Genomic DNA, 15,066 nt, shown 5'->3' on the forward strand with positions numbered 1-15,066 from the left:
GCCTAATTTGTTGAGAGTTTTCATCATGAAGAATGTTAAATTTTAACATACTTTTTATGTATCTATTGAGATGCTCATGTAGTTTTTGTCCTTCACTCTGTCGATGTGATGTATGACATTTATTGATTTGCATATACTGAACCATCCTGGTATCTTCAGGATAAATCCCCACTTGATAATTATATGTTATCTTTTTGATGTGTTGTTAGATTTGGCTTGCTAGTATTCTTTTTTGAGGACTTTTGCATCTATGTTTATTAGGGATATTGGCCTGTGCTTTTGTTACTATTGTTGTGATGTTTTTGCCTGGTTTTGGTATCAGGGTAGTGCTGGCCTTATAAAATGAGTTAGAAAAAACTTCCACCTATTCCATTTTTTTAAAAAAGTTTGAGAATTGGTGTTAATTCTTCCTCATATGTTGGTAAAATTGAACAGGAAAGCTATCCAGGGCTTTTCTTTGTTGGGAGATTTTTATTACTGATTGAATCCTTGTTACTTGTTATTGATCCATTCAGGGTTTCTATTTCTTAATGGTTCAAACTTTGTAAGTTGCATATTCTAGGAATTTATTAATTTCCTCTAGGTTTTTCTATTTGTTAGTATATAACTGTTCATAATAGTCTCCAGTAATACTTTGTATTTCTGGGGTATCAGTTGTAAAGTCTCCTTTTATAGTTTCTGAATTCATTTATTTGGATCATCTCTCTTGTTTTGTTGTTTGTTTGTTTGTTTGTTTGTTTTTTATAGCTAATGGTTTATTGTTTTTGCTTATCTTTTCCAAAAGTCTTTTTTTTTTTTTTTTTTTTTTTTTTGGCGTGGCAGCATGTTTAATTCTGTGGCCAAGCTAGCCTGTCTGCAAAGCCTGGCAGACAACACGTCACCAGGGGCTCCCGCAGAAGCAGGCAGGGCCAACCCTGAAAGGGGTGCAGGCAAAGGCGGGGCCTCCGACATGGCTGCTGGAGGTAGCAGGCCCCAGACTGGGAGTGCTCAGTAGCCATCCTTAGCCCAGGTAACCTCGTAGTCGGGGTACTTGGCTTTGATTTTCTCAGTTGAAATGGCGTGCTGGGCAGGACCATAGGCCATGGAGTAGCCGTACACGTGAATCTTCTTGTCCTGGCTCTGGTGGGAGATGCGCCCGCCGCCCAGACACTCACAGTCACAGCCCTGCTTCTGCATGTCGCCCGACACTTTGTCGTAGATGTCCACATGGTACTCGGCCCACTTGTAGCCGCGCACGATCTCCTTGCTCTCCGCAGCCGGAGCCCGGAGCGCGGAGCCGAGTGGACTCGGATCAGCACATACTTGAAGACGCCGTCGGAGTCGATGTCCACATCAGGAATGTGAGCGAGGTCCGCCGCCGCCATGTTCTTCCCAAAAGTCAATTTTTAAAAACTATACTTCTTGGTAAATTTGTTCAGTCTCTATTCCATTCAGTTCTCCTCTTATCTTTATTATTTATCTTCTTAAACTAATTTTAGGTGTGATTTGTTCTTACCTTGTTAAGTCGTTTATTTAAAAATCTTTCCACTCTTTTGATGTAGGCATTTATTGCTATAAACTTTTCTTTTAATACTTTTGTTGTATTCCACAGAATTTAGTATGTCATGTTTTCATTTCCATTTGTTCCAAAATACTTTTGATTTCCATTTTAATTTCTCCATTGACTCAATGTTTATTCAGGAGCATGTTTTTCTATTTTGATAAAGAGATTTTCTATGCCTTTAATCATCTCTTCTCTTTCTAAATCTCCCAAAATTTGAATATTTGGTCATGTTATTATGTCCTATATGTCATATAGTTTGTCTTCATTATTCTTTTTCTTATTTACTTTTTGTACATGCATTTATATTTATAATACACATTTGCATATATATTTTATATAATATAATACATATCATATATATTATGTATCATATATTATGTACTATGACACATAATATATAATATATTTATATATTGTTCAAATGTATATTATGTTTATATATTTGTTGAAATATTCAAATATGTATCATAATATAATATTGAATATTATAATATTCAAATATATGTATTATAATATATATTATAAATAAATTATTTTGATTAAGTCTTTTCTATATTCATTAGAATTTTCTTCATGTACCATACATTTATTTTTAGGCTTGTTTTTAGACATTTTGTCATAATTCTAAAAACACAATATTTTGATAATCTAATCTATTCTTGTTTTCTTTTCTCCTTATCTTGCCTTTCTTTAGGCTGTTTGTATAATCCCTGATAAAATGACTTTTAAAAGAATGAGAACAGACTTTTTTTAGTATATGCTAGCTCTTTACTTTGGAAATTTTAAATCCGGGATGAGACAGAAAAATTGGAGGGCAAATAAAAATACTTTTGGGAGAAAGATAACGAGAACAGTAAATCCCTCTTTGCTTGTCACCTGACACAAACACAAAGATACATGGACATACCTAAAGCATATATTCCTTTAAATTACAGAGGAAGAAAAAGATAGATATAGGGTCAGAGTGTTTTAAAAAGTGAATGTAGGGTAAGTCTAGACAGAAACACAATAATATCACCTTTATATGACTATAAAGTAGCAGCAAGTGGGGCCCTGGATACATTACTCAAAGGTGATATTGCATTTCTACCTAGACTTAGGGGGTATACACATCCATGATGACCAAGACAAGAAGAGCAGAGCCCCACGCCCTGACAAAGCCTGGTGACTAAATAGAGTCCTCAGTACTTAGAAAATACTAAAGCACTATGTCCACAAAAACCAAGCATTCTTCTGTGTTCCACAAACTCCTATGTCAAACACACACATGCATACAAACACACAAATATATTGATACAATATTCACATTTTTATATTATTTTATTATAGTAACAACATATTTCTTTTAATTTTAGTGCCCTCCCCCTATTTCTGATCTTTTGTGGACTCATTAGAAATAAAAGCATGGTACTACATTTCTCACTTTGCTATTTCAGATGGTAAATAACATACTGACATTTCAGTTGCTGCTCTCTAATTTTACTTAATTCTGTGAGTGTCTCAAATTTTACAGTTATGCGTTATCTCAGAATTTACCATTTATTTGATCTATGTCTCTAGAGAGTTTGGATTTTTTTTTTTATAGTCTGAGATTTAAGAATAAGGTTATTCGTGTCCGGGCGTGGTGGCTCATGCTTGTAATCCCAGCACTTTGGGAGGCCGAGGAGGGCGGATCATGAGGTCTGGAGATTGAGACCACGGTGAAACCCCGTCTCTACTAAAAGTACAAAACATTAGCTGGGTGTGGTGGCAGGCACCTGTAGTCCCAGCTACTTGTGAGGCTGAGGCAGGAGAATGGCGTGAACCCGGGAGGTGGAGCTTGCAGTGAGCCAAGATCACGCCACTGCACTCCAGCCTGGGCCACAGAGCGAGACTCTGTCTCAAAAAAAAAAAAAGAATAAGGTTATTCGTGAGTTAGATTTATTTTACTTAAACCTTTCCATATCATAGATTATTACCTACATGCATAAAAAGAAATACAGCAGAATTATACAATGCCTATTTGAGTGCACAGAGATCTCTCTGTTACAGCAACATAGTCAAAAGAAAGAGTATTGGTAGCAAATTTCTCCAGTGCCCTCACCCTTGCAGGGCTGGATAGTTTAAACAGAAATAAGATTCTGGTTTATGGGTATGAATCATCAATGTGGCTGCTGTCTATTTATTTTTATTTTTTCTTTTAACATGCAATAATTTCCATACAGTAAATATATCCTCTTGGTATACAGTTCTGAGAGTGTTCATAAACATAAACAGTGTGTACTTAACTCTGCAAATAAGATATACATATATTACCCCAAAATGTCCCTCTTTGCCCATTTGGACTCAACATATCCCCTACTCCCAGCTCCTGGCAACTAATTATCTGTTCTCTGACCAGATAGTATTGCCACTGCAACAATGACCCAGAAATAGAATCAAACAGCATGTAGCCATTTGAGTTTGTCTAGTTTCACTTAGCAGAGTACAACTGAGATTAATCCTTATAAATGTGCCATATTTGCTTTATAGCTCTAGGGCTGTCTGTTCAACAGCATTTCTTTTTGAACACAAACTGTTAGTATTACTTTTATATATTTGCAAGAAATAAATCATTTTTTATGTTGGAGAGAGTCACGTTAAAGTTTATTAAAATACAGCTTGGCAGTCACCGTGCAAGCATGAATGAAGATTAATGGGTCCAACAATGAGGGGGCATAGAGAGCAATGAATGTGACTCTGTTGAGACCACTTCTTTTGGCATGGAATTTATAACTTCTTCAACACTGGATTTATTTCTGTTGATTCATTAAAGGGTCTTGTCAGTAAGGAATCCTGGGAAAGGTATCTTAGGAAGAGGAAATAGGATAAACAAAGAAACAGCAGTATGAGGACATCTGATACATTTGATCTCACAGTGCAATACATCGCAATTACAGAAAGGAGTATGAATGAATCACAGCTCTCTAATCTGTCAAGTGAATGAATTAAGGTGAATGGTCTATAACACCTTTTTAGCATTTGATATTCTATAGTGTAGACATAATACTACTGAGTTATGTGCTGCTAAGCAAGTTTAATCTGCAATAGATTGTAGTGTGAGTTGGAAAACAATAGACAAATTCTTGAGAACTTGTTTAGTTATTATTTTTTAATTGATAGATCCATTTGGCAATAACTGTATATCAACTTAGGTTTTCTCCTTTTTCAACGCCATTTTGTTGATGTATGAGTTTCGATTAGCATGCAAAAAACTGGATTTAAAAAAAAATGTATATGACTTGATTAATTTGGAGGTATGTATACATCTGTGAAACCATGACCAAAATCTATTTCATAAATGTATTCATCACCACCAACTCTTGTTTGTTTTAAACATTTGAGAGAAAAATTGGAGAACAAAGTGGCTGAGTTTTTAAGCTTGTTCTCTCAGCATAGGGGGTTGCAGAAGCAACTCTGTCTCCTAAGACCAATCATAGGCCTTATTTCTAACTCCACCACAACCTACTGAATAACTGTATCCACTCACACCCTCGTATTCTAACTCCACCACAACCTACTGAATAACTGTATCCACTCACACCCTCGTATTCCTTATCAACACAATTCAGAGTTTTACCAGATTAAATTTTATCAAACCAATTATTATTTTTTTTTTTAGGGTCATCAATGTCTCAGTTACTGAGCCATTCCCTGGGAATAACATCTTGACTAAACATAATCTTTATCTTCAAGAACTTCTCATTATTCAGTGGAATAAAGACCTTGGGAAATGGGGAATTTTCATGCAGTCATTAGAGGTAAGAGCTGAAAATGTTAGGTATTTGGTGCTATGGGAGTCCTTGGTGGTGGGTCAAGAAAAGAGTGGAGAAACTAGTATCTCAGCTGAGAGTTAAGCCTGAGTAGGTGATAGTGAGGTAAAAGGTAAGGAACAGAAAGCCTTCTGGCCTGGGAAGCACTATATAAAAGATATGAAGAAGAGCTGGACCAGATGAGAGAACTGAAAGTTGTTGAGTGTGAGAAAAGTGGTATATTCTTGTGGGAAAAAATGACAAAAATGGAGATGAGTCCACTCTGAAGTGTCTTGTAGTTTTTGGACATGGGGCTTATGCAAAGGGCAATGAGGATGAATTGGTAGCTTGTCAACAGGAATGTGGACAAAAGCAAGAAGAGAATTTAGACTGTTTGTAAACTAGATAGATGCTATGGTGGCCTAACTATGCAGTATCAGAAGGGAAGAAAATGAATGGAATTGAATGATATTAAGGGAGCACAGTGGTTTTGGGGTTTGCCAGGCAGTGAGAGCTGCAATGAAAAGAGGCAAGGATGACCTGAAGGTTTCCAGTTTAAGAGCAATGAGGGATTTACTCCTGCAATGGAAAATTATGAAGGGAAGTTTTTCAAGCAGGTGTGCGAATGGTGCAGGGTTGAACATATGCCCAGGGTTGGACATGTTGTGGTCTGAGAGACTAGGAGGCAGTTGTTCAATAAGCATTCCAATCTATGAGTATGAAGTTAGTAGAGAAGTTTGAGCTGAGAGCTCTGGAAACATCATCATATAAAAGTTGGATAGAGTCAAGTTGCTCCTTTCAATTTCTAAAATCCTGTGAATGCTGCAAAGAAGGATGCAGCTATTGCAACATTAATGTCTTCTCCCTCCCACCTTTCTCACTGAGACCAAAGGTAGCAGGTGCACCTTCTGAGAATCACGATCATTTTCATGGACAATCAAACACTGGAGATAAGACAGTTAATGATGTGTGGGCAGGGATGATGGGGGCACTGTCCCTTCCAACTGATCCCTGTCAGCCTTTGTCTATGGGGAGCCCACCTCTGCAGTTTCTGTAACAACCAACTCACCAACTCTTCTCCAAACACTTGTTATTTTCCCAGCTCACAGGTGCCAAGGTACATCCTGTGAGTGTTCTCTCTGGTTGTGCATGGCCAGTGGGACCTAATGCTGGAATCAACTCCAGGAGGGACAGGGTACGTGGGCTGCTGAGGCTTGGGGAGGGAGGGAGGCGAGAGGGAGGAGTCAGGAAGGGGCAGCACAAAGGCTATGTCGCTGTCCATGGGAAGGGCCAGCTGAGCCGAAGAGTTATTAGCCACAGGGTAGCAGGAATAAGATGAAATGTCAGGGAAACAGATTGAGGGGGCTTTAGTGGCCCATCCTCCTTGTCCTGGCAGCCCTGGCACTGTGACCTCTTTGACTCTTACCAGGGCAGCAGTGGTGACTGGAGGAGCCTGGGCGCTGGTGCAGATGCCTCTGGCTTTGAGGCAAAGGCTGGTGGGATTGGAGGGTAGGAGCTGTGGGGAGAGGGGCACTGCCTGGGGTGGAAGTGGGAGGCTGTGACTCTCAGATGTTGTGTAGAATGTCCCTGTCCATCTTTATGTCTAGATCTGATGATTGACTCTGGCCGATGGCTGCCTTGCCCTATTCCTGCTTTTGCAATGGTCACTTTTCTCCACTGGTCTTTCTTTTTTTTTTTTCTTCTGCTGATTATCGGTGTCTTACGGTTCCTTCAGTCTGCTATCAGAAACTCCTAATGGACCCTGTTAGGCTTCCAAGCAGCAAGGGAATTCCAACTAGTAGAAAGGATAATCAGACACTGACTCTTTTACAATCCCTTTTGCTACTTAAAGGGGATTGCTACTTTTATCTCTATAGAGAAACCCCTTCTCAACTCCTTCAATCTAGTCAAAGAAAACATAGCTTAATATACAATTCAGTTCATATACACACACACGCATGCACACACACACACACACATGTATTCCTTAGGCATCTGTACTTACTGTTCAGTATTTTACACTGACTGGAATATTAAATGAAAAGTGATTTGCTCTTATTTTCCACATATTATGTTTTGCAAAAACTTAATCTGTCTGTATATCTGCAACTTAAAAAAAATTAAGTGCAATGCTTAATTGTTTAGGATGTGATATTACCTTTTTAATTATCCAGTTAATCTTAATCTATTTTATTATGGTTCATTTAATTTGTAAAAATGGAGTGCTACCCTCCCACCCATCATACCATTTTAAAAAGAATATTAGACCCAAGTTATGAAGTCGTATCGTAGAAAATCACACAAGAGTATTGAGTAGCTTTCTTTTTTTCTGATAGAAACGCCATGTCTTCACAAAACAACTTCTAAAAATTGATGCATATTATATACAAAATATGTACCTATTACAATTAGCTAAAATATTTTGCAAAAATATGAGCACAATTTCAGCAGAAAAGATACTTCAGTTTTTTCTACATGAAGACCTACCATGTTTTCTCAAATATATTTAAAAAATATATCCATATAATATCGTACAGATGCATTTATTACAGTTAGACAAAATTTTTTAAAAAACTTAACCAAAATTTAAAAAGAAAAACACTTCATTTTTTACTATAGACCACTTGTACCCTTCTTTTTAGCTTTAACATAAATAGCCCTGGTGTATTTCTAATTAAGGCAAAGAGTGTCGCCAGGTTCTAAGCTCCTACAAAGGTAACAGAATAATTTCTATATGTTTAATTGAATAGATACACGATGGGAAGTGAGAAGAAATTTTTGGTTACTGAATACTATGTTTAGGAAGCATCACAAGGGCATTAAAATCTTTAGCTTGAAGCCTCATTTAATTAAACTGAAAGATAACTTCAGTTGAGATACATTATTTACAAGTCACTAACTGCAGTAATATAAGAAGTTTAATCTGGCTGGGCGTGGTGGCTCACGCCTGTAATCCCAGCACTTTGGGAGGCCGAGGCATGTGGTTCATGAGGTCAAGAGATCCCGACTATCCTGACCAACATGGTGAAACCCCATCTCTACTAAAAATACAAAAATTAGCTGGGCGCGTCCATAATCTCAGCTACTCGTGATTCTGAGGCAGGAGAATTGCTTGGACCTGGGAGGCAGAGGTTGCAGTGAGCCCGCTGCACTCCAGCCTGGTGACAGAGGGAGACTCTGTCTCAAAGAAAAAAAAGAAAAGGAATTTTATCTTTGAGATGTGATATTGGCAAACATCTTATAGTGAATGCAGCTAATAATGGAGTCAATGACTGCGATAGTTACTTCCTAGAATATCACACGTGTTTTCTCATTACTCGAAATGAGTTCGGTTTCAAACTGCACTTGTTCTGTTGGAATTGTTAATTGGACATTTTAATCCCTGTAAGTCAATAGTGTTGTAGGTGGGATACTATTCATGCATCTTTTTGCTACTGTAAAAGAGATCCCTCCCTAGAAACTAGCCCTCCAACTTATAAAATCTATGGCAATCAATTTATCATTATTAATCAATAACAAAGTCTGAAATACAGTGTAATTTTTTTTTTAATGAAAACCAAACAACATTCATTAGCTCATCCTTCCAGCTCCTGTGTTCTTACAGGTAGGGATATTAAACAAATGTGGCTTGTTCTTATCTCCCGAGCATCCTTATTTTTGAGATCTGAGTCTCTCATATGTACAACTATCTACAGCATGAAAAGAAAACCACTATTTAAAAACTGTTTGGATACAATTTTGTCTATCCTCTTGTCCTTAATCTGTTTTGAGTTTTGAACTGGTTACTTTTTGTAAATAACAAGATTTTGTGTCCTTTTTGCTGGTTTGTAGTGCTTGATGGTGCACTTCATGTTTTGCATACCCACTTAGGTATTTAGATTTATGTCTTTTGTCTTTCTGCCATCTCAAATAATTAATAAAAATCCATTTCTTCATTCAACAATATTTACTAAATGTGTTGTGTGCTAGGTTTATATTTCCAGAAGGATGTATAATATATATAAAATGAATTTGAAAAAGAAAAAGAAATTTAAGTTCTCCAAGTGTTTAGTATTTGTTTTCAAGAAAGGGCTCATCTTCATGAAGGACACATGTAAAAGAACATATATGATTTTAATAATTGCTTATGTTAATAAGTAGTTGGAAGATTATTAATGTGCATTCTTCAATCTATTCAATTTAGATAAATTTTAAATGTATTTGATTGTTATTACAGAACAGGGTTTAGCAAAGTAAGGTCCTTCGGCCAATTCTACACTGTCTTTGTTTGTACATCCTGTAGCAACATTGAAAAGGTCCTGAACTATGAGCCATGAATACCAAGTCAAAAATCTCTAGCACCACAGTTTTCTGTTCAGCCCCCAGCACCCGAAGCCCAGTGCTGGCCCTGCCTCTTCTTCACCATAAATATCCCTCATGAGTACAGATGCAAAAATTCTTAAAATAATTTTATCCAATTAAAACCAGGAATATAACAAAAGGATAGAATATTATAACCAAGTGTGGCTTATGCCATGATAGCAAATATTTTTAAATTACAAAATAAATCAATATGACTCAAATATTTACTGATTAAAAAAGAAACAAAAGTAAATGATCATCTCAATAGACTGAGTAAAAGCATTTGCAAAATTCAAAATCTGTTTCTGCTAAAACTCATAGCAAACTATGAATAGAAGAAAATGTCTTCAACTTGATTATGAACTTCTATGAAAACCCTACAGATAACATGATGGCGAAATATTGAAAGCGTCCCCCTAAGATCAAGATCAAGGCAAGGATGGTAACCTTTACCTCTAGTCTTAAATTAGTATTCAGAGAGGGAAAAGGATAGGGTAGCAGTTCATTTGTTGTTGCTTCTGCTCCTGCTGTTGCTGTTATTTTTAATATTGGTGTAATGTTATTGCAGAGCCTAGTTACTCATTCAAGTGTGAGAAGAGTTGGGGGGAGTTTATGAAGTAATTGTAAGCAAACACAATTTCTCAAATTCATGTAGTGTGTTGTGTTGTGTTGGTGTGGCTAGAATCTTACAACTCCAGTAAACTCAATTATTTATTGACTGAGTAAACACTTAACTTGATAATTTGTGAAACATACTAAGTATCCAGTATATAGTTATAATTTAGATATTATGGCAAGTACAAAAACTCGACTTGAGCACACAAATAACATATATGAAATTTTAGCAGACAAATTGATTTTTGCCCTCTGTCTTCATAAAGAAGAAAAGAATGATGATCACCATTTAGTTATTATCATCAAACTTCATTATTATCTTTTGGTATTTACTTTAAGTAAACTCTTTGTTTTCTACTTGACTGCCTATTCTGTAAATTTTGTAGATTTCTTATACTTTTATACTTTTAATCACTTTGCTTTGGGGGCTTAGAACAAAAAGCATTTACATTCTTTATGAAACACAGCTGTAATGGAAAGAAAAGCAACAATATGACTGCTTGTCATTGGTTATACAAAGGTCTATTTCTAGAACTAGAAAGATGATTAAGTATATTTGCCAATGGAAATTAGGTCCCTACTACCAATGACTGAGGTGGTTTTGAATCAATGAGAAGCAGAGAATAAGTTTTGCGATAACTACTCTGGGGTAGATACGCCCCTGTAGGGTACCTTCCCTCTCACCTTCTGATGGTGAGAACAGACCTTGGGTACATGAGAGATGACTGATCCTCAGGCATGGACTGGGGCAATTCTACTGCATATCACATTTATTTAGATTGTATATAAATACCTGATTCAAAACATTGCTTTCTTATTATTTTTTGAGATGGAGTCTTGCTATACCTCACAGGTGATCATGAACTCTTAGGCTCAAACTATCCTCCCACCTCAGCCTCCTGAGTAGCTGGGATTATGGACATGAATCACAACACCTGGCAAAACATTGCATTTCTCTTTGAACAAATGAATTGCTATGGGTTCCCAGTACAAACAAAAGCATGGCTCAGCGGGGCATAGTAATACTGCATTTTCAACAATCAACATCAAAAAGAGCACCTGGATCATAATCATGCTGTGCCTTCATTAAAAGGAATAGGAGATTAGATAATGGGCTGCTGATGCTAGGTCACTTCTTTCTTCATTCCTGCAAAAATAAATGTATGTATCTATCTATACCTATACCTATACCTATATCGATAGCTATTTATTTAGCTGGATGTATAAATCTCTATCTTTCTATGTATTTTGGAAGTCTGTTATTAAGAATGCTCTTGAATTTTCTCTTTGGCTATATGAAATAGCTTATATTAAACTACAATTTCTTCTCAGAACAATAATAAAAACCAAAATCAATAGCTGTTTGAGGCATCATAGTACAACTAGGCAAACTGGATTTGAAGGACAAAGATCCCAGAGAGAAGAAAAGTGCATTGAAATGAGGTCTGCATTCACAGCAGTAGTTATTTTTCAAGACTTTCTGTATTATGACATTTTAGAGGAGATAATTTATATCTTATCAGAAACTAATTGATGAATACTTTAGGAAAAACCATTTGGAATGGATGATAAATCCTTCAGGGCTAGCCAGAGAGGGAGGCTTTGTTGTCAAGGGAAGGAGATAAGTTACCAAAAATAATATTTAACCAAACTTTACAATTTTGCTCAGGGGTCACCATATGTAGAGTCCAGTACAAGAATCTGTACATACAGCTTTTTATAAGGAGAAATGCTCTGTCTATGACACAGTAATTCATAAAGCTTATATGTTATCAGGGTGACAACAAATTTTGTTTGGTAAATAATAATTTTGAAAAAATTACTTTTAAACTGTGTAAGAAGATTTTGGCAAAAAATAGGTACTTTCAGTAAACCTTCAAAATTAGGAAACCCAGATAAAATTTGGATATCATGTTATCATATGATACCTTTAGTGAAAAACAACTTTGGTTTTTGATAATTTAGCCACTGAAAAGCTTAATTCTATTGAAAGCCATTAAAATCCTGCTTAACATGAGATCATTTGTAAAAAGCCCTTGTTTCCTTAATGTGTACATTGTTTTGTTTACTCCTGTAGTATATTACATTCATTTGTTTTCTGATTTTGAACTGCAGTTTCTTCCTCTTCTACATGAGGCAAACATCAAACTTTTTGGGTAAACCAAGATGTGTAATGTTTCACTTGTCAACTGACAAAGACACTCTCCTGTATGACTTTGTGCACTTGGATGCTCAGTGTTAACAATGTGGTGAGCTACAGTCTTATCCTACCACTCTTTTGAAAGATCTGTATAAATCCATGGGCTTGTTTGTTTATTTGTGTTTAGTGCAAAATAATGCCGAAGCACATATTTCTGATTCATGCCATAAAACTGGAGAGGTTTCTTCTTCAGGCCCATGGAGAAAAGAAAAGCATGTAGTGCCTAGTCATGCTTATCCAATGAAGCTGATTAGGCCTGTACTTTCTTTTCCCACTAGCTCACATTTAAATTTTCATTCCTGTCTAAAATTTAGTAATAGCTTAGTTTATCAAGTGATTACTACATGCAGGAATGGGGGTAGTGGTTTTCTTTCGCAATCCCATTTCACCCTCACCATAACCCTAGGACATATATATTTATACCCTTATGTTAGAAATAAGGGAGCAGAGACACAATGGGACCCACAACTAGGACTCTGGAAAGGTCCTCCCAGCCATAAAGTCTAAGCTCTGAATTTTCACACAATCAGATCAGACATTTCAAATCAGAAATCATTGTATTATTGAACTATCATTTGGACACTGAAGTCACAGAACCTATGCCAGACTTACCGAAGTCATGAAGATTTCTGATCCACCATTCCCTCATCTAGAACCTCTTTAGCAGAAGTTGCTGATTGGCAGTTGTCTTATAGTGGTGTTTCCTTGGCCTGAACAATGTTTTTGTTTTTTAATTTTTAAAAATAGTTATGGCTTTAAAATATAAAACCTATTACAAAAAAAGGAAAAACAAAAGAGGAAAAACAAAAGAAGAAAAACAAAAGAAGAGCCTGTTTTTTGTTTGTTTGTTTGTTTTTGTTTTTCAAGAAAAAAAGCAGAATGGATTTGTTCATGGCAAAAAAAAATGAATGGAGTTATTTATAGCAAAGTTTCAAGTGATGGACAAAGGGAATTGGGGACTGAAACTGAAAGAAAGAAAATAAGATTGCTCCCTCCCCAAAGGCAAACCCAAATCTGAAGATGGCTAGGTGATTTGGAAACTATCCCCAGGTCCCTCTGAGATTTATACAGCCATTGCTGAAGATGATAGATTCAAATGATGGAAGGAGCTTGAGTTACTGGGTCAAACATAAGAGTCTCCCACACTCTGAACTGCTGGATTATACTGAGACACGCTGCAACACTGGAAATCCATGAAATGTGAAGAAATTTCAGGGCTGGCTGATTTCTCCCAAATTCTTACAATTGAAACCCAAGCAAAGTAATACTTTTGCTGAAGGCTTTAATTCCTCAGTGTCTGACAAAACACAAAGGAAGGAACGTGATTCCTCCCAGAGTAGGGAAATTGCTATGATCTTAGTAAACAACATGGATAAGCCATCTACATCTTGTAGAAGGAACTTTCAAATCCAGAGAAGAAAGAGCCTTACCCAGGGACATGGGCACATGAATCTACTACTGCAGGCTGCCCTACAATTATACCTTGAAAAGCTCATGTATGGAGCATGGGCTGTGACATTGTTGATCGGATCCCTTGGGTTCTGTAGGATCAGGTGTAGCCTCTGGTCACAGCTCATGGGCTAATCTGTTCAATCTGTTCTAGCCGTATTCAGCTCTTTCCATCCACACAATGTACTATACAAATAATAACCCTTTCTATTTTGGCAGTAACTGGACCAAAATTCATGAGCACTTGTTTATACCACAAGCTTCTTTTTAATTTCAACTCCACTGATGGTCAGCACTGGTGCCAGGTACTTGGCTTGGGTTGAGGTAGAATGCTCACAATATTCCAGACAGGCAGTTATAGTTCACCAGTTGTTGGTCAGAGGCAGAACTGCAGTGCCCACACAGAGCCATGGAGGACCTACCGTCACCATAACAATGTCCTTCTGGACATTGATGCTAGTCCTGGAGCATCTGCAGTGTTCTGATGATGTTGTCTGGATTAATCTTCCCTTGGAAATCTTGGTATGTGCAACTTTGGATGTTTTTATAGTATATTGCTGATGTACACTGAGGGAATACAAGCTAGCTAAAAGATTTTCTGCCCATGTTGCAGAATACAGTCATGTTAGCTTAAAGATTAGACTGAATATACATGCCTTTGAAGCCCTCAAGTCACCTGCAATGGAGACCAGTCCTCTGAACTTTTGAAATTTTGTGTTTGTCAGCACTTATTAACTGCTTTATTAAAGATGTGAACAGGTCCACATTTTCACTGGAAGATACAGTAGACCTTGACAAAGAACAGGCAGGAAAGGTCTCTGAAATGTCATTTAATACAGTGATGATGGCTCATTTTCAAGGACAGATATAGTCACTCAAGGAAACATCAAAATTCCACCAGTCCAAAGATTAAGGCCAACAATATATGCATCTCCGAAGCTTGTATGTAGAACAACATCAGAGGGGTGTAACTAATAACTTTGATGAAAATGAAGAGTTTTAGGAAAGCCTATAAAGGTGCTTATTCCCTGCATGTGAATAACAAGAAAGAGTGTAAGAACTGAAGGAGCAGAAAGAAATGCTTGCAAACTTTAGCACATAAGATAACAGGTTGTAAATGATAAATAGAGCTACTTAAAACCTCTGTC

At 36.8% G+C, this 15,066-nt stretch overlaps 1 protein-coding gene across 1 annotated transcript; it reads right to left on the reverse strand.

The window, feature by feature from the left end:
- Positions 1–812: 812 nt before the first annotated feature.
- LOC105512467 (14 kDa phosphohistidine phosphatase-like) lies at positions 813–1,367 on the reverse strand. Its single transcript, XM_011942930.1, is given in 2 exon segments — positions 813–1,262; positions 1,265–1,367. Coding segments are annotated over 2 exon segments (375 nt in total). The 5' UTR covers positions 1,365–1,367; the 3' UTR covers positions 813–987.
- Between the last annotated feature and the right edge of the window lie 13,699 nt (positions 1,368–15,066).

Source organism: Colobus angolensis, unplaced genomic scaffold, assembly GCF_000951035.1.
Source record: "Colobus angolensis palliatus isolate OR3802 unplaced genomic scaffold, Cang.pa_1.0 Scaffold104, whole genome shotgun sequence".
Lineage (NCBI taxonomy): Eukaryota > Metazoa > Chordata > Mammalia > Primates > Cercopithecidae > Colobus > Colobus angolensis.